Source organism: Bubalus kerabau, chromosome 16 (genome assembly GCF_029407905.1).
Source record: "Bubalus kerabau isolate K-KA32 ecotype Philippines breed swamp buffalo chromosome 16, PCC_UOA_SB_1v2, whole genome shotgun sequence".
In the NCBI taxonomy this organism is placed as follows: domain Eukaryota; kingdom Metazoa; phylum Chordata; class Mammalia; order Artiodactyla; family Bovidae; genus Bubalus; species Bubalus kerabau.
The window spans coordinates 67,269,257-67,292,876 of NC_073639.1; the positions used below are offsets into that span (position 1 = coordinate 67,269,257).

General features: G+C 53.6%; 1 protein-coding gene across 3 annotated transcripts; it reads left to right on the forward strand.

The window, feature by feature from the left end:
* Window positions 1-6,396: 6,396 nt before the first annotated feature.
* Window positions 6,397-22,741, forward strand: HNF1A (HNF1 homeobox A). Of its 3 annotated transcripts, none has more exons than XM_055550131.1 (10): window positions 6,397-6,728; window positions 14,345-14,544; window positions 16,274-16,460; window positions 17,243-17,484; window positions 18,292-18,443; window positions 18,555-18,756; window positions 19,425-19,616; window positions 20,659-20,780; window positions 20,836-20,998; window positions 22,614-22,741. In XM_055550131.1, the coding sequence occupies exons 1-10, from the start codon at window positions 6,397-6,399 to the stop codon at window positions 22,739-22,741; spliced, it is 1,920 nt and encodes a 639-aa protein (XP_055406106.1). The 3 variants fall into 3 exon arrangements, with proteins under 3 accessions (XP_055406106.1, XP_055406107.1, XP_055406108.1); XM_055550132.1 differs by having other exon boundaries at window positions 20,854-20,998; XM_055550133.1 differs by lacking the exon at window positions 19,425-19,616 and having other exon boundaries at window positions 20,854-20,998.
* The last annotated feature ends 879 nt before the right edge of the window (window positions 22,742-23,620 follow it).

Genomic DNA, 23,620 nt, shown 5'->3' on the forward strand with positions numbered 1-23,620 from the left:
AGCAAGTGTTTAACGAGCGTGAACTGCCTCAAAGGCAGGGTGGCATGGAATAGTGGTCAAGGGGTTGGATTCTGACATCAGGGAGATCTGGGTTCAAAGTTAGCTCTGCCAAGCACTAGACGGGCAGATTATATAGCCTCCTAGAGCCTCAGTTTGCTCACCTGTAAGACGAGGCTAAAAGTACCTACCTCATGAGGCTGCTGAGAGGTTAAATGAAAAAAGCATGAAAATTGCATATAGCAGCAACTGTTCAATAAAGGTTAAAAGGCAGTGGGGCTGGGAGGAAGAATAGTCTGAGAATGAAAACAGATGTGTCCTGAGGTGGGCTTGGTGGGGGTGGTAACTAAATTCCGAGAGAGCCCTGAGATTGGATGACAGGGCACCCCTCTTGTGCTGCTTCCTAAGTAGAAGCCTATGTCTTGCCAGAATGTTGCAAACATCTGCTCACGCAGTAGGCAAGAACGGTGGTAAAAATTCACAACTACAGTTTACTGAACACCCTCTGTCCAAGATCATCTCTTAGGTCCGCAGTTCCCAAACTGTGCCTCCAGGTGCCCCTGGGCACCACAGAATATTTTAGAGGATTTTTGAAAGGAACACAGCGACATCTATCGGCCAACATTCAAACTACCAGGTCAAGGTAATTTGCATTTTGAATGTCAGATGTCATAACTCTGTGAAGCTGGGTTTATGGCAGTTGTTCTGATTTAAAAAAAAAGTTTCATGTAAAAACTTTTGTAGGACGGGAAATGAAGGGGCTCATGTTCAATCTAGTTCCCAGGTTTGAGCAGTTGTATAGAGCCCAATAAATCCACTTATTTCATTAGTACATACTTAGGATTATTTAAGAAGAAACAGTACATGAACCAAGAACTTCCAGATGTTCAAGCTGAATTTAGAAAAGGCAGAAGAACCAGAGATCAAATTTCCAACATCCATTGGATCATAGAAAAAGCAAGAGAGTTCCAGAAAAATATCTACTTCTGCTTTATTGACTATGCCAAAGCCTTTGACTTTTTGGATCATAACAAACTGTGGACAATTCTTAAAGAGATGGGAATACCAGACCACCTTACTTGCCTCCTGAGAAATCTGTATGCAGGTTAAGAAGCAACAGTTAAAACCGGACATAGAACAACTGACTGGTTCCAAATTGGGAACAGTTATGTCAAGGCTGTATATTGTCACCCTGTTTATTTAATTTATATGCAGAGTACATAATGCGAAATGCTGCACTGGATGAAGCACAAGCTGGAACCAAGATTGATGGGAGAAAAATCAATAACCTCAGATATGAAGATGTCAACACCCTTATGGCAGAAATCAAAGAAGAACTAAAGAGCCTCTTGCTGAAAGTGAAAGAGGAGAGTGAAAAGTTGGCTTAAAGCACAACATTGAAAAAACAAAGATCATGGCATCTGGTCCCATCACTTCATGGCAAATAGATGGGGAAACAGTGGAAACAGTGACAGATTTTCTTTTCTTGGGCTCCAAAATCACTGCAGATGGTGACCGCAGCCACGAAATTAAAAGACGCTTGCTCCTTGGAAGAAAAGCTATGACCAACCTAGACAGCATGTTATAAAGCAAAGACATTACTTTGCCAACAAAGGTCCGTCTAGTCAAAGCTATGGTTTTTTCAGTAATCGTGTATGGATGTGAGAGTTGGACTAAAGAAAGCTGAGCGCCGAAGAATTGATGCTTTTGAACTGTGGTGTTGGAGAAGACTCTTGAAAGTCCCTTGGACAGCAAGGAGATCAGACCAGTCGATCCTAAAGGAAATCAGTCCTGAATATTCATTGGAAGGACTGATGCTGAAGCTGAAATTCCAATACTTTGGCCACTTGATGCGAAGAACTGACTCATTTGAAAAGACCCTCATGCTGGGAAAGATTGAAGGTGGGAGGAGAAGGGGACGACAGAGGATGAGATGGCTGGATGGCATCACTGACTCGATGGACATGAGTTTGAGCAAGCTCTGGGAGTTGGTGATGGACAGGGAAGCCTGGTGTGCTGCAGTCCATGGGGTCACAAAGAGTTGGACATGACTGACAGCAACTGAACTGAACTGAAGAAGCAGCTAAAATATTATTTTTCTTTCAATTTACATGCATTTTCAAGGGCTTTCCTTGTGGCTTAACTGATAAAGAATCTGCCTGCAATGTGGGAGACCTGGGTTCGATCCCTGGTTTGGGAAGATCCCCTGGAGAAGGGAAAGGCTACCTATTCCAGTATTCTGGCCTGGAGAATTCCATGGACTTTACAGTCCATGGGGTCGCAAAGAGTCAGACATGACTGAGCGACTTTCACTTCACTCAAGTGGCAACTAAGTTGACATAAATACTTAATTGTTTTGACCTCACTTACTTACTAAACATAACTGTTGGGTTCCCCCTCCCCCCCGCAGGGAAGTGGGGAGGCAAGTAGGGGCTGCCATAAAAAAAAATTACTGAGACATTGAGGGTGCCTAGAACCAAGAAAGTTTGGAATACTTGCATTAGGTATAAAAAGTTGGAGATCTATACCTGTTTTATACATAAGTCAATAAAGGCAAATTCATTGCCTGAGGCCACCCATTGGGGTTGGGGTGTGTGTGTGGGGTCTGTGAAATTCACACTAGGTCTCATGTGATTTTCAAGAAGGCAAAATGCCTCTCCCAACCTCTATGTCCATTCAGATGTGTCCCCTGATTGTGAAGAAGGGCAGATTGGGGCCTGGATCCATCCCTTTCTGTTTGCCAAGCATCAATATCTGACACCCTTCTCATTCAAGAGGGGAGCCCTACTCAGGGGGCCCAGGACAACAGCCTTTGTGTGCGGTGGGAGCTGAAGTTGGGCCCTTGGTGGTGGGGATCTTTCCTTAGATACCCTGCAGGATCTCCCCACTCCCGCTCTTAGTCCCCCTCCCAATTAAATCCACCTTCCGTCCCCAAGTCACTGGCTCAGGCACCTGGCTGCCAGGGGCCCCAGAAGTTAAGGAGTTTAAAAGTCGTGCCATGGGACTTCCCTGGTGGTCCAGTGTTTAAGACCGTGCTTCCACTAAAGGGGATGCAGGTTCGATCCCTGGTGGGGGAGCTAAGATCCCACAGGCCTCTTGGCGTGGCAAAAAAAAGTCATGCTGGGCATCCAGGTCCCACGCAATCTGGCTCCACCTTCTAGATGAGAGTCTCCGAGGGGCAGCTGCAGGTGGCAAGCAGCTTCCTGGAGGGGGTAACAAGGGGGAGAGCCACGAGGGGACAGCACATGGCGTCCTCCCTGACCTTCGGCTGGACTTGAGGATCTGCCCCCAGTGGTGAGCTGCCTGACCCCAAAGCTACTTATGCTAGAGATAAAGGGAAGCGCTGGAAGAAATGTGGGGGTCCCACTTTCCCAAGGGGCAATTGCCAGCACCATCCTGTGCAGCTAGACTGCCAGGCTCTAGGGGGACTCTGAGCAAGCTGTTCCACCCCTCTGAGCCTCTATTTTCTCCTCCGCAGAATGGGAATAACAGTGCCTACTTCGTAGAGTGGTTCTGAGCATTTCATACATTACTAAAGGTTAGTGCAGAGCTGAGTATATGTGGTCGGTGTGCAATGAAATGTATTCATTCCATGAATATTTATTGAGTGCCTACTAAGTACAGATGAGGCAACATTCTAAGCACTGGGAGTGAGCAAGACAGACAAAAGCCCAGCCCTGGGAGGAGTGAGGCGGACATTCTAGCAGAGGCAGACAGAGCATAAAAAACAAACATCATCCCGACTCAATGGACAGGAATTTGAGCAAACTCTGGGAGATGGTGAAGGACAGGGAAGCCTGGCATGCTGCGGTCCATGGGGTCGCGAAGCGTGGGACATGACTGAGCGACTGAACAACAGCAGTGTAAGTAAATGACAGAGAGGTACAGTCCAGTAAAGATAGGATGTGAGCCGTGCGTGTGATTTAAATGTTTCCAGTGGCACCATTATAAAAGTAAAAAGAAATGGGGGAAATTAAGGTTTCTAATTTTGAATGTAAGATGTTTAAAAATGTAGTTTTAAGATTAAAATCTTTCGGGACTTCCCTGGCGGTCCAGTGGTTAAGGCTCCATGCTTCCAATGCAGGGGGCATGAGTTCGATCCCTGGTTGGGGAACTAGGGTTCCATAGGCCACGGAGTGTGGCTAAAATTTTTTTTTAAATACACACACACACAAAAAAGCTTTCACCTAAAATATTGTTGTTTCGGCCAGAGGCATCAGCCACATTTCAGGTGCTCAGTGGCCACATGGGCCTCACGGTTGCCGAATGTGTCAAGTGAGTGCAAAAATGAAGACTTGACCAGCCCGCTTTTCCCTCTGCTGGCCTGGCCTGGTCTGCAGCAAGAGCCTCCTGGCCACATGACACCTTCTCCCCTCCACTGTTGGCAAGCATGACCCTGGTTCCTCAGACCCCTGAGAGGTGCCCCAGCCCGGGGGCTCCTCAACACCACCCTGCCCACTCCAGGCAATGGTGTGCACCCCTCGTTCTGGGGGCTTATGGCCACCCCAGGGAACAGACAGCAGGAAGTTTTTCCAGGCTCTTACTGGAAAAGGGAAGAGGTGGGTTGGTGGGGTGTGAGGATGAGTTTTTGTCCAGGGCTGGGATCAGTAGGAAGTGAGGGAGGGCTGGAACCTGCCTCTATTTAAAATTTGATATTTTTTGTTCATCAGATTTTTGGCATTAATTAAGAAATATGTTTTATTCATATACTATAAAATCTGTCCATTTAAAGTGCAAAATTCAGCGGTTTTTAGTAAAGTCACAGAGTTGTATAACATCACACAATCAATATTAGAACATTTCCATCGTCCCCAAAGAAACCTTATTCTCACCAAATAGCCATTCCCTGCCCCCACCCCCATCCCTCCAAACCCTGGCGACCATGAATCCACTTTCTGTCCATATGGACTTGCCTATTCTGGATGTTTCCTACACATGGGATCGTACAATAGATGGCCTTTTGTGCCTGGCTTCTTTTCACTTAGCATAATGTCTTCCAGATTCACGCCTATTGGAGTATGAATCAGGACTTCACTCCTTTTTGCTGTGTGTGCTCAGTCGCTCAGTCGTGTCCAACTCTTGGCGACCCCATGGACTGCAGCCTGCCAGGCTCCTCTGTCCATGGGATTCTCCAGGCAAGAATACTGGAGGGGGTTGCCATTTCCTTCTCCAGGGGATCTTCCTGACTCAGGGTTCGAACCTGAGTCTCCTGTGTCTCCTGCATGGCAGATGGATGCTGAGCCATCAGAGAAGCCCACACTCCTTTTTATGGTCAAATAATATGCCACTCTAAGGACAGACCAGATTTTTTTCTATCCATTCTTTCACTGATGGATATGTATTTTTTTTTTTTTTTTTGGCTATGGTGAATTATTCTGTTGTGAACATTCATGTGCAGGTTTTTGTGTGGACATTTCTTTTAAATTCTTTTAGGGTTTGCATTAATTTAGAACTTTTAATATCCTTATATAAACTATTATTTTATCTAGATGTACTGAGTTTTTCCATCATCCCCTTAAAATTTGCTCCTGAGTCAAGAACTTGACTAGCCTCACTCTGCTTCCACCCTGCAGGTCCTGTCCCTGCTAGCTGCGTGACTTTGGGTGAGTTGCTTACCCTCGCAGAGCCTTAATTTCCTCCTTTGTAAAAAGGGCATAATCCCTGTGGCCACTCACGGCTGTAGGGGGCTGCATGGAGGTAATGACGTGAGTTACAGACCCAGTCCACAGTAGACGTGAGTCAACGCGTTTTTCCTCCTGGGAGGCCTGGTGCCCTGGCTGGCTGTGGGGGGTGTCCTCAAGTGGATGTGACCTTGCCCTGCCCTTGAGGAGAGTTGGCCCAACAGCCTGGAAATCCTTGCTGCTTCTGTTCCCAAGGGTAACCTGCTGTTTGGTTCTCTTGCTCCAGCCTGACCCACTGCAAGGTCCTGCGGGGGTGGGACTGGATGCTGGTCACCCAGAGGCCTCCCCGGCTCCCAGCACCTTGTGCCCCAGCTGTCTGGCCCCCCATCGCCGCCTCCCCCACCCTCCACTCTGCCCATTCCCGTTGAAGGCCACGGCTCTACCACTCTCTGCACTGCCATGAGGCCTGCACTGCGCAGGGTGAAGTCCAAAGTTCAGTCCCTTCGCTAAGCACACGGATAAATATGAACCTTGGAGAATTTCCCCAGCTCCAATGTAAACAGAGCGGGCAGGGGCCCTGATTCACTGGCCACTGGGGCCAGGGTTGGGGGTTGGGGGTGCCCACAGGGCTTGGCTAGTGGGGCTTGGGGGGGCAGCGGGTGCAAGGAGCCTGGCTGGGGCCTGCCTGCGGGCCGGCCAGCACGGAGCCAGCCCACGCGGTCGGGGGAGGCGGCCGGCCCGGTGGCCCCTGGCCGCGTGGCCCGGCGCTAGTGGAGCCATGGTTTCTAAACTGAGCCAGCTGCAGACGGAGCTCCTGGCGGCCCTGCTCGAGTCAGGCCTGAGCAAAGAGGCGCTGATCCAGGCGCTGGGTGAGCCGGGTCCCTACCTGCTGGCTGGAGATGGCCCCCTGGACAAGGGGGAGTCCTGCAGCAGTGGCGGCGGCCGAGGGGAGCTGGCCGAGCTGCCCAATGGGCTGGGGGAGACCAGGGGCTCAGAGGACGAGACGGACGACGATGGGGACGACTTCACGCCGCCCATCCTCAAGGAGCTGGAGAGCCTCAGCCCAGAAGAGGCGGCTCACCAGAAGGCCGTGGTGGAGACCCTGCTGCAGTAAGGACCCCTCCCTTGTCCCCCGCTCCCAAGGAGCCCTGAGACAGGGACCCACCCTCGGCTTCTGCCCGCCATTCCCAGTCCAGAGTCCCATGGGCTGTAGCCTGGTTGTTGCGACGGGGAAAGGGCCCGTTAGAGCTTGGAGGTGGTGGGAGGGGGGTTCTGGCTTGGAGGTTGGAGTCTCCAGCACCCGATCCGGCCCTCTGCATGGTCCCGTCCCCATAAGCCAAGGCTTCCAGCCCAGAGCTTGGGAAGTGGGGCATGCCCCACAGGGGAACCCCAAGATGGGAACAGAGCAGAGAATCCACAATTTGAGTACCCGGGGAGAGAACTGGGGAAGGGGTGGTGGTGGGAATTTTTAGCTACTAGGCACATTTCTAGTCCCCCAGTCCTAACTTCCCTGCTAAGCATCAGGGCACACCCCTGGCTAGGGTTTTGAGGGGCCCCCTTTGCCTCCGCAGAACTCGAGCTTTCAGCCGGGAGAACCCAGGTCTTTCTTACCTGCAGGAAATGGAGCCTCAGGAGGGGAGCTACTCCCCTTTCCAGCACAGCCTCAGGCCCCCCCATCACCAGCGGGTACCACTAGAAGCCTCCCTGCTCCGTACCCCCAACCCACCGGCTGGCTCTCCCCATCTCCTGGAGGACGGGGTGGGTCTGAGCTCTCTGCTCCCCTCTCCTCAGCAGAGCTGAGCTGGTTACTAATTACCCACGGGCTTTATTATTTCTCTTTTGTTTTATAAATTTATAAATGGCGAAAGGCTCTGATAAGGCCTATGATCATTAACTTGTAGGGCTGGTGGCCTGGGGAGGTCTGAGCCATCTCTGACTTCCCCCCAGGTGGGGGTGGGGGAGGTTGGAGGTGAGGGAAGGGAAACCTGGGGACTTCAGGGACAGCCCCCCCTCCGAGGCTCTGTAACCTCCCTCCTAACAGTCCGGGGAGGGGTGCCTGGCTGAGGTTTCACAGGCGTCATTTCGGGCAATGTTGAGATGAACTCTGGAGGAAGCTACATAAAGCGAAGGATGAGGAAAGGAAACTGGGGCTCAGAGAGGGGAAGGAGCTGGACTAAGGACGCCCAGCTGGGGCTCCACGCCCCTCTCTTGGGACTGGGGTCAGAGCTGGGGGCAGCTAGGGGTGACGGGGTCGGGGGGGAGGTGGGTTGCTGAGGAAGAGTTCCTAAAGACTATCTCTTTTCTGTCCAAGGTCTGGATCCCAGCCTGGGGTGGGGGAGGGTGGGATCCATCCCTCAGGGAGCCCTCAGGGCCTGCCAGGCCTTCTGAGGGCTGGGGAGGGGGCAGGGGAGCAGCCAGGGCCCCCTGACTTGGCAGGAGGAGGAGGGCAAAGGGCCCTGCCGGGCTGCAGGGGAGGGGCATAGAGTCAGGCATCACCAGACCCAGGGAGAGGGCAACCTGGACAGGGTGGGGCTGGGCCAGAACTGCTCAGGGCCCCAGATGGGCCTGGGGGCTTTCAGGGGGGAGTAGGGGGCAGAAGGGGTACCAAAGGCCTTACCTGGCTGGGTGGGGCCTCTTGACCAGTAGCCCCTCCAGTGGGATGATGGGTGGACAGGAAGGCTTGATCCACAGCACGCAGGGGTCAAAGTGCTCCCTGGGGACCAGCAGAGACCTGGAGGTGGAGGGAGAGAGGGGAGACAAGAAGGAAGAGACGGGGGTGGGGGGTGAGTCTCAGGAGATGGAGAGAGAGACCTGGAGAAGCAGAGTGGAGCAGAGGAGCCAGGAGGGGCCTGGGGCTGACATGCAGCTGGGAGAAGGGGCTGGGGAGAGAGCGAGGTGCCCCAAGCTGCGAGGAAGCTGGAGTGCTTGCCTCCCGCCCCGATTGGGTTTTCTTTAATGCTAACAGCATGCTATTTACTTTCCATTTAAATTTGAGATGTTGCTATAAATTATCAACCAGCTCCTTGTTCCTGCGGAGTTTATAACTAACTACCTGGGTTACTTATTGTTCAGGTAACAAAAGGGATCTGAAAACACCCCGAGGGGGGAAAGTGGGGCCTTAAGCCTCAGGACATAGGCTGCAGAGGGGTGGGGGACCCCTGTGACAGCCCTGGGTGGTGGGGGAAGTTGAGGCTGGAAAGGATGGCGAAGGGGTAGGACTTTCCCAGGAAGCCAGGTGTGACCTAGAACATGTCTCTTCTCATCCTGCCTTGGTTTCCCTGACCAGGACAATGAGTAAAATTCACACTCCCTGCCCTGGTTCCCTGACCTCTTCCTCAGGTACCTCTCTCCCCGCCACCACTTTCCTCCACTTACATTACACTGATTTCACTGATTCCCACCTCAGGACCTTTGCACGTGCTGTACCTTCTCCCTGGACCCTTCTTTCCGATCTTCCCATGACCAATTCCTTCCCCTTTTTGCTCCAATATCACCTCGTCAGGGAGGCCCTCCCTGATCACCCCATCTAAAGGAAGGTCCCAGCATCATCACTCTCTTCCTCTATTTTCGCTGACTTTCTCCTGAAATGTATCATTACTTATGATCATCTTATTTGTCTGTTTTCTGTCTCGGGCCATGACTACCGAAGCTCTTCCAGATCTGTGTTCACCACTCAGACCCCTGATCTCCAGCCTGGTAGCTGACATTCATGAATGAATGAGTGACATCTAGGTCTCTCTGAGCCTTGGGGATATCTGCTGCTATGGCCAAGGGAGGAGCTTGTCCCCAGGGCTCCTTCCTGAGTGTCCTCCTAGGTCCTCCTATCCCTGAGCCACTCAAACTCGAGGGTCTCTGGTCCTCTCCATTGGGCAGTACCAAGGCCTGGAGACACAGGAAGACAGGGGCTGAGGTGGGACAGTCTGACACCCCGACAGAGGCCAGCCTGCCTGGACTTGATCCCCAGCTTGGCTGGGGCAGGCAGTTTCAGTTTTCTGAGCCCCAGTATTCTCTGCAAGGCAGAGTTGATCATAATGCTTACCCACAGGGTTAAACGGCATGTAAGTGCAAAAAACGACTGCTATTATCAATGGTCCCATTTTACAGATGAGCAAACTACGGCTCAGAGAGGCAAAGTGACCTGCCCGAGGCAGTCTTACAAAGCAGTAAGGCCAGGACTTGGACCCAAGTCCTCCACACTTGACACAGCACCCTGAGGTCACATGCCTTTCTTTGACACGTTCATCTCCCTCTTTACCCTCCTCCATCAGTCTCACTGTTAACCATTGACTGACTTCCATGCAGTGCTCTAGGGCTGACGTGTGCGTGTGTGCTCAGTCACTAAGTCGTGTCCAATTCTGAGATCCTATGGGCTGTAACCTGCCAGCCTCCTCTGTCCATGGGATTTCCCAGGCAAGAATACTGGAGTGGGTTGCCATTTCTTCATCCAGAGGATCTTCCCGACGCAGGGATCGAATCTGCATCTCCAGCATTGGCAGGCGGATTCCCTACCACTGAGCCACCTGAGAAGTCCCCTAGGGCTTATGAAGGGCTTACAAATGCATGAAATTCATCTTCTCCTCCTGATAACCTATGAAATATTATTAACCCCCTATCATGGTTGAGGAAACTGAGGCACATGGAAGTTAAGCAACTTCCGAGAGCCACCTGGAGGGTGAGTGGTAGAGCTGGGGTTCACGCTGAGAATTCAGCTCCCCTCTAGATAAATGGCCCTTCAGGCTGGTCTCCCAGCTCTGCAACCTTGGACCCACCAAAATCCCATGGACCTGTAAGCAAGGCCTCAAACCTCTGAGGGACTCCAGAACCGGCAGGAGGTGGGAGGAGGGAGATATGGGCAGGTCTCCACCATTCCTGAGCCCTCTTCCCTCTGCTGTGGGGCTGGGAGGCCCCAGGACTAAGTTGTGGATGGTGATGATGGAGGTGGTGGTGGTAACAATATCGTTCCACTTACTGAGCTCTTACTGTGCGCCTGGCCCTGACCTCAGCATTTCACCCCTACTAGTAACTCATCCAGTTCTCCCAATAGACAACTGGGAGGCAGACGTGGAACTATCATCCTGTTACAGGGCGGATGAGAGGCGTGTACCTGAGGTCACAGAGGTGGGATTTGAACCAGGGATTGGCTTAACTCAAACCCATTAGCGTGAAAGCAGGAGATGCCTGGAGACCTGGCCTCTTAATTCTGCCTTGGGGAAAATGTCCTGAAAAGAGCCCTGTTCTTGGAGACTCTGAGCCCTGTTCTTGGAGACTCTGTGTGTGTGTGTGTGTGTGTGTGTGTGTGTGTGTGTGTTTTGTGGAGGTGGAGAAAGCAGAAAACAGAGACAAAGAGACAGAAAGAGAGTGTGTGTGAAACAGTGACAGACAGAGACACACGGGATCAGATGGACAGGGAGAGACAGCAGATCTTTAATTTGAGCCTGGAGAGGCGCTGCTGAAGGAAGCTTGGGCTCCTTCTCTCTGGAGAAGAGACGGAGGGAAGGAGGACTTCTCTCTCAGGAGGGGGATGACTGCAGTTGGGGGAGGAGGGAGGCCATGGGCAGCCCAGCCCCGGAATCAGATAAACATGTTTGCCATGGAGCACAAGGCTGGACTTTGTCCTGCCCTTCCCTCCCAGGACTGACTGGCATCTGGTGAGCTGGTGGATGGGGTGGTGGCGGGGAGGAGAGGCTTCTAAGGGCCCCTGAAAGCAGGGAGACAGGGCTCAGGGAGATGTCAGGGGTACAGGCAGAGCGAAATAGTCCTGAGCCCCAGTGGGTCCCCTTGGACAAGCACACACCTTTCTGAGCCTCAGTTTTCTCACCTGGGAAATGAGTCGACAAGTAGCACCTAGCTTCCAGGGTTAAGATTTAAATGACCAGCCCTTAGCACAGTGCCTGGCTCACTGTGAATACCCAAAAACACGCACTCTCCCGGCTGCCAATCAGCTACTGACTGCTGACTGTTTTAACTGCATCTGTCCCTATCTTCCCTTCCTCCCTCCCTCTATGCGACCTGCTGATAAAAAAGGAGGAAGTCAGAGGGCCAATGAGGATGAAGGTCTCTGTGCCCTTGGGTCTCAGAAGGGCACCGTCAGGGGAGCAGGCGAGACTGGTTCTTGGAGGAAAGAGAAGGCCCGGGGGGGAAGGTACTGTGGGGTGGGCTTTAGAGTGCTGGGGGCGAGGTTAATTTGCTTTTAGATTTTTTTTTCACAATTCAGTTTTAAACATGATCTATGTAGTATATTATCAATATATGATATTGGTATATATGACACATGATCCTGTATCATATAATTTACAAAGTGCAGAAGAGTAACAGAGAAAAGCCCCCCGCCCTGCCCCGTCCTTAGCATCCAATCAGTGTCTCCAGTTCATTCTGTGTCCTTCCGGTATTTTATGTGAACACAAGCAAATATGTAGAAATCTTTTATCCCAATTAAAAAAAAATTTTTTTTAATTTGGCTGTACCAAGTCTTCATTGCGGCATGCAAGAGCTTTGTTGCCTCGGGCGGGCTCTTAGCAGAGGCATATAGGATCTAGTCCCCTGACCCGGGCCCCCTGCCTAGGGAGCACAGAGTCCTAACCCCTGGACCACCAGGAAAGACCCTGTCCCACTTTAAATTTTATTTTTTAATATATAATTTTATTTGTTTATTTTTTGACTGTGCTGGGCCTCTGTGGCTGTGTGGGCTTTTCTCTAGTTGCAGCGAGTGGGGGCTACTCTCTAGTTGCAGTGTGTGGGCTTCTTATAGTGGTGGCTTCTCTTGTTGGGGAGCTCGGGCTCTAGGGCATGTGGTCGTCAGTAATTGGGCACCTGGGCTCAGGAGTTGTGGCTCCCAGGCTCTAGAGCACAGGCTCAGCAGTTGTGGCAGATGGGCTCGGTTGCCCTGAGGCATGTGGGGCCCTTCCAGGACCAGGGATCGAACCTGTGTCTGCTGTATTGGCAGGTGGATCCTTTACCACTGGACCATTAGGGAAGGCCCCACACAGCAGATGTATCAGATGAACTGTTCCAGCTGGGCTTGTGCAGAGCTTTCTCAGGGGGTTGGAGGGAGGCCCTGCAATTTGGTTGATCAGCATCCTTTTGCTGGACGTTCAGGTTGTATCCAATCTTTGGCTGCGACACGTGACACAGCAACACGCCATTTGTCACACATGCCAGTATTGGAAGCCTCCGATTTCTGAAAGCAAATAGCTGCAAAGAGGCGGTGGGAACACAGGCTTAGGATTGCACAGACCGGGGTTCAAATCCCAGTTCTGCCTCTCTCAGCACGGTTGCATCTGCCACGTGATGTAGCAAAAGCTCAGGAGAGGATGAAGGGAAGAGGGGAAGGCTGAGACACAGCAGGAGAGGGAGAGGGAAGGACTTATATGGTACAGGCAGCCTGACCCTTTCTGTTCCCCATGGTGAGCTGAGGGCAGGAGGCTGAGCCCCAGTGGCCTCAGGTCCCTTGAATCCCTCCAGTGACAGAACTACGTACATTTTTTCTTACAAGAAGTTCTTGGGATGCCAGCCCATAACCCTGGGACTCTTGAAAAACTAGCCATCCGCCTCAGGGCTGTGCAGAGACTGGCCACGCTACCGTCTAGGGTTAAGTGCAGACTTTCAGGAGGCATTTTGACGCTATGTAATTTTTATCAGATGAGCCAACTTAGAACTAAATCCCTTGAGCTGGGGTGGGACTCTGCTGGGCTGATCCCATGACCTTGGGCAAGAGATACATGTGACACAGTGCTTTGAGCCTCAGTGACCCTGGCTGTCAAGTGGGAGAATCATGTTTCTTGCCTTCTTGGCAGATCTAACTTTTTTCTTCCAGCAGGTCACTCTCATCTGTACATCTACCCACCTACCCACCTATCCATCCACACATCCATCCATCCATGCTTTCAACTGCTCATCCATCCACCTACCTTACCACCTGTTCATCCATCCATCTACCATCTACCCATCAACCATCATATTGCTTTATCCATCAGCCGTCCTCTCACCCGCCGCCCACCATCAATCCATTGTTCATCCCATTACCTATCCATCCATCCATCCATGCTTTTATCCACTTATCCACCCATCTACCCTACCATCTGTCCATCCATACACCCACCTATCCGTCCATTTATCTACCATCTACCCATCAACCATCGCATTTATCCATCCATCCATCCTCTCACCCACCAGCCACCGTCAATCCATTGGCCATCACATTACCTATCCATGCATGCATGCATCCATCCATATATATGCACACTCGTTCATTCATGCAGTCACCAAGGGCATACTCTACGTCAGGCCTATGTTGGGTGCTGAAAACCAGACAGTTCCTGCCCTCCAGTCTCTCAGTGGATAAGACACAGTCATAGATAACATTCCTAGGTAGAATGAGGAGGGGTCTTTAACGGAGGACCCTCCCCATGGGCCTGTGTGGCTTCCAGGGCGAGCCTGTTTAAGTCCACATGTGTGTCCGCGTGTCACTGTGTGCTTCTAAACCTTCATCTGTTCCTGGGTGTGTGCAGGGCTGGATGGGGCCTGTGTGCACGTCTGCCACGTGTGTGTGTCTGTGAATCTCTGCCCCCATGTCCTTGTGTCCTGACATGAGTGCCCATACCTCCCCATCCCTGAGTCAGGCCACAGGCCCCTAGGCTCCACACCTGCCTCCATCCACCATCCCCGCCTCCCGGGTGGACAGGGCTCCCAGCACCCACCCCTGGCTCAGCAGATGGTCCTTCCCCCAGGGAGGACCCGTGGCGCGTGGCCAAGATGGTCAAGTCCTACCTGCAGCAGCACAACATCCCGCAGCGGGAGGTGGTCGACACCACCGGCCTCAACCAGTCCCACCTGTCCCAGCACCTCAACAAGGGCACGCCCATGAAGACGCAGAAGCGAGCCGCCCTGTACACCTGGTACGTCCGCAAGCAGCGAGAGGTGGCCCAGCGTAAGTAATGACCGACAGCAGCCCGTCTTCCCGGCAGGGCCTGGGACCCCCTGCAGCTCGAGGGCGGGGGCTGGAAGTCTGGCCCCCTCCCCATTCCTTGGATAGGCAGACGGACAAAGTCGAGGAGCCGTGGTAGTGGGGGGGGGGGGGCGGAATTCAACCAGCGTGTATCACCTGTTCTGCGGGAGGCGCTCTGGTGGAGGGAAAGAGGGTTGATCCTGGGCATCGAGAGATGGATGAACTGGGTCCCTGCCTTCTAAGAGCGTCCTGTGCAGAGGGGAAGCCAGAGGACAAATCCGCATGATTCGGTGAGACAAGAATTAAAATGTGATAACACCAACAAGAGCCAGAGTTTCTGGAACACGCACCATGTTCCAGGCCCAGCACAGGGCACCACAGGGAACGTTTCCAAGTGTTGAGCTTGCAGAGAAGCGGCTCCTCTTCCTCAGGGAGGCAGGGGCATCAGGAGTGATCACACAAGGAATATGACCTCTCGACTAAGTCTTGAAGTGTCAGTTGAATTTCGACCCCTGAAGATGCAGGGAAGGGTGTTTCAGGCAGAAGGAACAGCAGCAACGAAGGCTCAGAGGTGAGGTGTATGCTCAGGGAACCCTCCACTGCAAACCTGGGGAGAGCTAGGCATGTTCTCATTCAGGGCATGGTGGGTTTTACCACCTGAGCTTCATACCCTATAGAATCCCAAGTGCACTTCCACACTTTTGAGCCTAAGTGTAAAAAAGTGTAAAAAAGATGGGTTTTGATGTTTCTTTTATAATTATCCAGGTTTGTTTTTAAGGCAATACTCATACTTAGTTTTAATAAAACAGAAGAAAGATTTTACAATAAAAATTAGGTGTCTTCTCCTAAAGCAGCCATGGGCATTCCTAGTCTCATACAGATCCTTCCAGAGGTATTATATGCAAATACTGCTGCTGTTTAGTCACTTAGCTGTGTCTGACTTTTGCCACCCCATGGACTGTAGCCCTCCAGGCTCCTCTGTCCATGGGGCTTCCCCGGCAAGAATATGGTGAACACTGAGCCACCAGGGATGACCCCCGTGCATACATGAGCCATATACTCTCTCTCTCTCTCTCTCTCTCTCTCTCTATATATATATATATATATATATATACATACACACATATATATTTCCTCTGCTGTTTGAAGGGCAGCTAGCTGTTCTGTTATTTGGGGGTGCCATTAACTGGCCTCCTACCAAAGAATCAGCTGAGAAAGTGGCTGGGTCTCTTCTCTACTGGCTAATACTTGTACTTCAGGCTTGATTTTCAAGGGTAGAATGTTGAAAATAACTCTTGAATCTACTCAGGAGATACAAGTTCAGGTTTCTGCTCTACTGTGTGGCCCTGGAAAAATATTTCACCTCCCTGACCTTCAGTTACATCTTCTGTAAAATGGGATGGCATATGTGTCCAATGTGAATAAAAGGTGATGCTTACCTGGAGCCTTATATTGAGGACTGTGAGATTATATCTTGGCCCAATAGAAGAGTGTGCAGGGGTTGATTAGTGATGTCTGCCTTGGACACAGGTTAGGCAAGGGGTGACGTGTGCTGTGTGTTTGTCATCACTGGATTAGGCGATTTCTGGGTTCGAGCTGCAAGCCCCTCTGGCTCAGCACCCTGGGAATGAGAAAGAAGCAAAGGCATGCTCAGGCTGATGCGGGAAGGTGGGCTGGCCAGTGTCCTGCTCACAGCTCTCTGTGCCCGCAGAGTTCACCCACGCAGGCCAGGGTGGGCTGATTGAAGAGCCTGCGGGAGATGAGCTGCCGACCAAGAAGGGGCGCAGAAACCGATTCAAATGGGGCCCAGCCTCCCAGCAGATCCTGTTCCAGGCCTATGAGAGGCAGAAGAACCCCAGCAAGGAGGAGCGGGAGGCGCTGGTGGAGGAGTGCAACAGGTAGAATGGTTGGCGGTCGGCAGGGCTGGCTGGGTCTGGGCTGGGTCTGGGCTGGGGAAGGCAAGGAGGGCTCTGGATCCTGAGGGAGGCCCCCCTGGTTTTGAGAGCTCCTGCTGTTGGCCCAGGAGTTCTCAGCTCCCATTCAGGGCCTGAAACCTAGCTCTGTTTCTGGCACCCAGGCCCCCACCCAGGGGTCCCCAACCTCCAAATCTAATGCCTGATGACGCAATGTGGAGCTGATGTAATAATAATAGAAACAAGTGTCAGTCACTCAGTGGTGTCCAACTTTTTGTGACCCCATGGACTGTAGCCTGCCAGGCTCCTCTGTCCATGGAATTCTCCAGGCAAGAACACTGGAATGGGTAGCCATTCCCTTCCTGACCCAGGGATCGAACCTGGGTCTCCTGCATTGCAGGCAGAGGGAAGCCCCAACAGAAACAGAGTGCACAATAAATGTAATGCGTTTGAATCACCCCAAAACCATTCCCTGCACCCCAGCCCGTGGAAAAATTGTCTTCCATGAAACCAGTCCCTGGTGCCAAAACGGTTAGGAACTGCTGCCCTGCCTACCCAAGTGCCCCTGAGTGGGGCTGCTCGTCTCACTCACCCTCCGCTTACTGCGCTCCCTCTGTATGAAGAGACTCAAGAGAGGCTAAGCCATTTGCTCAAGATCGCAGAGCAGACTGGGCTCGGAAACCAGGTCTGTCAGCTTCAGCGGACTCTCGGGTAGAGAGCCCTGCTTCTCAGTACCTCCCCCAGGCTCACAGTACCCGTCTCTTCAGGGCGGAGTGCATCCAGAGGGGGGTGTCACCGTCGCAGGCCCAGGGACTGGGCTCCAACCTCGTCACAGAGGTGCGTGTCTACAACTGGTTTGCCAATCGCCGCAAGGAAGAAGCCTTTCGGCACAAGCTGGCCATGGACACGTACAGCGGGCCACCACCGGGGCCAGGTCCCAGCCCTGTGCTGCCTGCCCACAGCTCCCCTGGTCTGCCCCCGCCTGCCCTTTCCCCCAGTAAGGTCCACGGTGAGTGCCATGTGGGCAGGGGGACTGGGCAGTGGGCAAAGGGAATATGGGGTAAACCACTTAGCACCTCATTATGGCTCCAGCTCCATCTGCACCCTATCCACCCCACCCCTCTCCTCTCCTCTGACCACTCAGCTCCACCCACTGCCCTCTCTTCTGTCCACCGCATTCACTCCGACCCCACTGGATTTTGGTTACTGCAATTCATTCTTGATCAAGCCAACTCAATTCCTTTCAGCTCAGTTCAACTCAATCCAGTTCAACTCACTATAATCTGAGTTTCATTTAAATTTCATACAGTTTGGTCCAATCCCATTCCCAACTGATCAGTTTAACTAAATGTATTTCAAGGAAATTCGGTTAATCTCATATCGTAGAGTTCAATTTCAATCCAATTCGATTTGATCCAATTCAACTCAATCTCAGTTCATTTCGGGTTTGATTCAGCTTGATCAGTTTCATTCACCTAATTCCAATTCATTCTATTCAAGTTTGCTGCGGTTTAATTTCATTAGCCTAGTTCAGTTTGGCTCTGTTGTCTTTCATTGAGCACTGACTGCATGTCCGGTGTAGCCCTGGGCAGTGGGGGGCCACAGAGCTAATAAAACACAAAGCTTGTGTTCAAGGGGTTGAACAAGCAGCCAGCACAGGGCCTGGCAGGAAGTGGATACTCCAGCAAAATCTGCTGGCTGCATAGATAAAGATGGTGTGAGTGGCCGGAGCAAGCCAATACAATTTGGGGTGTTGGGGGCCGGGGGCACAGGCAGGAAACTGGGGCGCTGATGCTGGACACTGCTCCCACTCCAGGTGTGCGCTATGGACAGCCTGCCACCAGTGAGGGGGCGGAAGTGCCCTCAAGCAGCGGCGGTCCCTTGGTGACTGTGTCTGCACCCCTGCATCAAGTGTCTCCCACCGGCCTGGAGCCCAGTCACAGTCTGCTGAGCACAGAGGCCAAGCTGGTGAGTGTCCCCCCACTCTACCCCATCTGCGCTCGGCTGGGAGATTCTGGGGCAGTACCCAGGGAGGCAGGGTGGGGCCCCGCCCTGACTCAGTCTGGCTTCCCCTCCAAGGTCTCAGCCACTGGGGGCCCCCTGCCCCCGGTCAGCACCCTGACAGCACTGCACAGCTTGGAGCAGACATCTCCAGGCCTCAGCCAGCAGCCCCAGAACCTCATCATGGCCTCGCTTCCCGGGGTCATGGCCATTGGGCCTGGAGAGCCTGCCTCCCTGGGCCCCACGTTCACCAACACAGGAGCCTCCACACTGGTCATTGGTAAGCTGGTGGGGCTGGAAGGGGGCCATCTGAGTGAGGGCCTCATGGGGACTCCCGCTGAATCCAGGAATGGGGAGAGCCACTGGGACTCATTCATTCATAGATTTATTGAGTGCCTGCACCATGCTCCACCAGGGATACACAAGTGAACCAAAGAGCCCCAGAACTCAGTCACCTAAGTGGGGGAGGCAGACGATAAACATAATACACAAGTTACACAATACCTGAGACGGTGAAACAGCTACAGGAAAACAGAGCAGTGTAAGGGGGACTGATGTTTTCTAGGTTTTAGTTTTTTTTTTTTAAAGTTCAGAGTTTATTCACAGAACTATTATGCAGAAGCTCAATATATGACAGACAGGGAGTTGCTGGGGAAGAGGTACAGAGTTAAGCCCCAAGGCTTTTGCACGGCTGTAGAACCCCAGGGCACCAAGGAACCCTCCTTGACACACTCCCTGCCCTTATAGTGAGCTGGCAGCTCAGAGAGGGGGAGTCACTTGCCTGGGCCTTAATGCAGTGCAAGGCTTTTTCCGGATTACCTCATCCCCTCCTCCAAGCCACGGGCTCTAGGAGGGAGGGCTGGTGCCCCTGGGGGTCCGGGCTGGGCCTGGGGACACCACGGAGGTAGCCAGAGGCCTGGCCAACCCCTGCCCCTCCCACCACTCCAGGCCTGGCCTCCACGCAGGCACAGAGTGTGCCAGTCATCAACAGCATGGGCAGCAGCCTGACCACCCTGCAGCCCGTCCAGTTCTCGCAGCCGCTGCACCCTTCCTATCAGCAGCCACTCATGCCCTCTGTGCAAAGCCACGTGGCCCAGAGCCCCTTCATGGCCACCATGGCCCAGCTGCAGAGCCCCCACGGTGAGCACCCCTTGGCCCCCTGCTGGGGGGTGGGGTGGTGGGAACCCAGGGGAAGGGGCGGTGTGGCAGATGCTGTGGTCTGTGTGTGTGTCTGATACCCACAGAAGTGTGAGTGCTTCTGTGATGGGGGCTCTGGGGGTGCTCAGATGCACGTACATGGGCTGAATACATTTCAAGGTGTGAATCCATGTGGTTGTGTGTACACACCCATGTGTGCCCTTGGGGCCCCGTGCACCCCTCAGCTTTTAGAAAGGTGATATGGTGCATATACCATGAGGACGTACAACACTCTCAGCAAGGCTTGGTCCAACACCCTTTCATCAAACACCATGGTTTCTGCAGCCAAAGGGAGAATTCCAAGAATCAGGGTTAATAGGCTTAGGACCAACTTCACCACCAGACAAGCTCTAATACCAACCTGATGAACACCTGTTGGTTTTCAGACCTTTCTGGAACTTGGATTCTTGGATGAGGGATTTGTGGACCTGAACGTGTGTGTGTGTGGTGGAGGCCACCATTTATGTGTGTATGTGGGTGGCTGTGTTTTCATCTGAGTCCACGTGACCATACGTGATTTGTGTCACTTTTCTGCTGGCATCTGTGTGTTTTGGGGGGGCTGGGACTGCAGATGAAATGCTGGGTTACGCTGTGGAGAGGGGCCCTGGAGGTGGGGGATAAGATGCGCCTCCCTCACCAGGGCGCTGACCCTTCCATCCAGGGCCCGTACTGAGTACCCCATCAGCACCTGCATCTCTGGGTCCCTTCCACACCTGCGCTCTCCAGGTGACGGCAGGAGTGGGCTCCCCGCCTCCCCCAGGCTCCTCCCCACAAGACAGGCAGAGCAGGGCCCTGCGGTTGGGGGCAGTGCCCATCTCTTCTACCTGGAGCTCCCAGATTTTAGAAATCAGCCCTGAGTCCCCGACCACTGCCCCACTGGGGGGCTCACCAGGCCCATGCCCCTGCCTTGAGGGCCCTCGTGGGAGGAGCCCAGCTGGACCCAGGTGCCATGTCTGTACCCTCCTTTTTCCTCCCTCCTGGCCAGCCCTCTACAGTCACAAGCCTGAGGTGGCCCAGTACACCCACACGGGCCTGCTTCCACAGACCATGCTCATCACCGACACCACCAACTTGAGCGCCCTGGCCAGCCTCACGCCTACCAAGCAGGTAAGGCCCCGCCCCTCCATGGGCCCTGCCCCAGCCCCCATCTAGGGCGGCTCAGGAGCTGCTCTTCCGCCAGGTCTTCACCTCAGATGCTGAGGCCTCCAGCGAGTCCGGGCTTCACACGCCGGTGTCTCAGGCCGCCACCATCCACATCCCTGGCCAGGACCCTGCTGGCATCCAGCAGCTGCAGCCCAGCCATCGGCTCAGCGCCAGCCCCACCGGTGAGCCCCCTTGCCCCACCCCACCCCTTCTTGCTGTCCCCACAGCTGAGGGAGGTGGCGGGGAGGGGTGGACATATGAGGGGGCACCGGTGCTCCCCTGAAGTGAGACGAGAGGGGTGTGAAACCACAGAAGCGGGCCTGTCTCACTGGCTGCTAAGTCGCTTCAGTCGTGTCCGACTCTGTGTGGCCCATAGATGGCAGCCCACCAGGCTTCCCGTCCCTGGGATTCTCCAGGCAAGAACACTGGAGTGGGTTGCCATTTCCTTCTCCAATGCATGAAAGTGAAAAGTGAAAGTGAAGTCGCTCAGTCGTGTCCAACTTTAGCAACCCCATGGACTGCAGCCTACCAGGCTCCCCCGCCCATGGGATTTTCTAGGCAAAAGTACTGGAGTGGGGTGCCATTGCCTTCTCTGCTGTCTCACTGGAACATCCATTAACTTGGTGGAGGAAGAAGATAACCTGAAGTAGGGCGGAATCAGGAGGCGCGGGAAGGGCTTGCTGGGGGCGCCGGAGGTGACTCGTGGATGTGCGGCTCTGGCTCCGCATTTGGCGTTTTTTGAATTTGTTGCCAACAGTTAAAAAATTAAGAGCTTTCACACCTTTCTGGCTTCTCCTGGGGAGTCAGAAGGACTCACGTTCCCCTGTAGCGACCAGAGCTCACGATGTCCCACCCGAACCCTGCATTTTCATTCCCTGAGAACCCGAGTCTGCAGCCCACAACACCACGGTGACAAGCAGACTTATCTGCTTGGTGACTGTGGAGTCAGGCTGCTGGGCTCTGAGACCCGGCTACTTGCTAAGTGTGAGTCTTGGGGTCCTCCTTCCAGCCCTGGAGGCTGCAGGGACAGTCCCTGAGGGCTCCGCGGTCCAGGCTCTGTGCTCGACCCATGACGTGGACAACAGCATCCCTGTTTTCCAGAGGAGAAAGCACCTGAGGAGGAGAGGGACTTGGAGGTGGTGGGGCCAGGACCCAGACCCAGGTCCAAACTCCACGTCCATTCATTAACCATGTGAATCAGTCAGGGTTCTCCTGAGACACAGAACCAATAGGGATACACACACACACACGTGTGTATTTAAGAAATTGATTCATACAACCGTGGGGTCTGCAAGTCTGAAAGCTGCAGGGCAGGAGGCCCTGCTGCAGTCTCCTTCTCTGGGAAGCCTCAGCTTTTGCGTGAAAGGCTTCGACTGATTGGATGAGGCCCACCCACGCTGTCAAGGGAAATCTCTTCTACTTAACACCAACTTATGTAGGTGTTAACCACAACTGCAAAATACACAGCAATGTCTGGACTGGGCTTTGGATCATGACTGGGTACTAAAAGGCAAAGCTGAGGCATGAAAACTAACCACGACGCCGGTTCACCAGGGCTCCTCTGACGTGCTCGCTAAACTGTGCTGGGGCTGTGGGGGCCACACCCTGGCGGCCCTGGAGCCGGGCTGGGTTAATAAGGCCTGAGAGCTGAGGTGTGACCTTGGGGTTCTAACCTGCTGAGACTCAGGAGGTGGGGGTTGCTACTTTCCCATCCCAAACACCCTCAGGGACGGTGGTGGTGGGGCATGGGGTTGGGACCGGCGTGGCGGGCACCAGCTGCCTCCTCTGCCTCCGCAGTATCCTCCAGCAGCCTGGTGTTGTACCAGAGCTCCGACTCCACCAATGGCCACAGCCACCTGCTGCCATCCAACCACGGTGTCATCGAGACCTTCATCTCCACGCAGATGGCCTCTTCTTCCCAGTAACCACGGCCTCCCAGGGGCCCTGGAGCCTCCACAGTCTGCTGGACAGGTGACCAGGACATCTGAGCCTGCAAACCTTTACTGCTCACCGGGCAGCTGCTCATCCCTGGAAAACTGCGCCTCAGTCCCCATCCCCATCCTGCCAGCTTCAGAAACAGGGCCTTCAGAGGCGCCCCAACCTGAGGAGGGTTGCTTCAGTGCTCAAGTAGGGACAGTGGAGAGCTGGAGAGCAGAGCCTGTTCCTGGTGGGTCACGGGGAGGGACTGTCCCTGCTGCCCAGGGTAAATCCTGTCGCTTGGAACACAACCACCCCGAGGCTGGGAGCCCTTGCATCCCGCAGGGAACTGCCAGCCACACTTCTCAGGACAGCAGCCCGTGTAGCTGGCAGAGGTCATAGGTCAATGTGGCCCCAACTCTGTCACCTATGCCCCAATCAGGCCATTCCACCAAGCCCCCTTGCTATTAACCACATGCCCCTTTAGACCTACCTGTCCCCACTCTCCTAAGCCTCACCTGAGTGGCTCCTCTGGGCTGAGGCCTGGGGAAACGCAGGCCTCTCCAGCTTTCTTCCGCCGAAGCCAAACTTCTCCCCAGCCCGTGACCTCCGGTTTTCTTCGACATTTGTCCCCCCTGAGCACTACACCTTCTGAGGCCAGCCTGGCATCCTGCATCTACTGGAAAGCCCCCCACCCCTGCAGGCCTAGGCATCATCCCTGCCCCTGGTGAGAGCCTGGTGCCAAGTCGAGGCTGTGGGGCGGAACACCCTTCCTGGCTTCGGGAGTGAAGCTGCTGAGCTCAGAAAGCAGCAAGGCCGGGGAAGCAGAGCTGAGGGGCCCAGAGGGAGAAGAGAGGCAAGATCAGTGGAGGGGTTGCACCTGGGAG

Excerpts from the sequence above, each read along its gene's own strand:
- HNF1A (XM_055550131.1), top strand. The coding sequence starts at position 6,397 with ATGGTTTCTAAACTGAGCCAGCTGCAGACGGAGCTCCTGGCGGCCCTG. Across the intron at positions 17,485-18,291 it reads TTCCCCCAGTAAGGTCCACG|GTGTGCGCTATGGACAGCCT; the intron begins GTGAGTGCCATG and ends CTCCCACTCCAG. Across the intron at positions 20,999-22,613 it reads GCTCAGCGCCAGCCCCACCG|TATCCTCCAGCAGCCTGGTG; the intron begins GTGAGCCCCCTT and ends CTGCCTCCGCAG.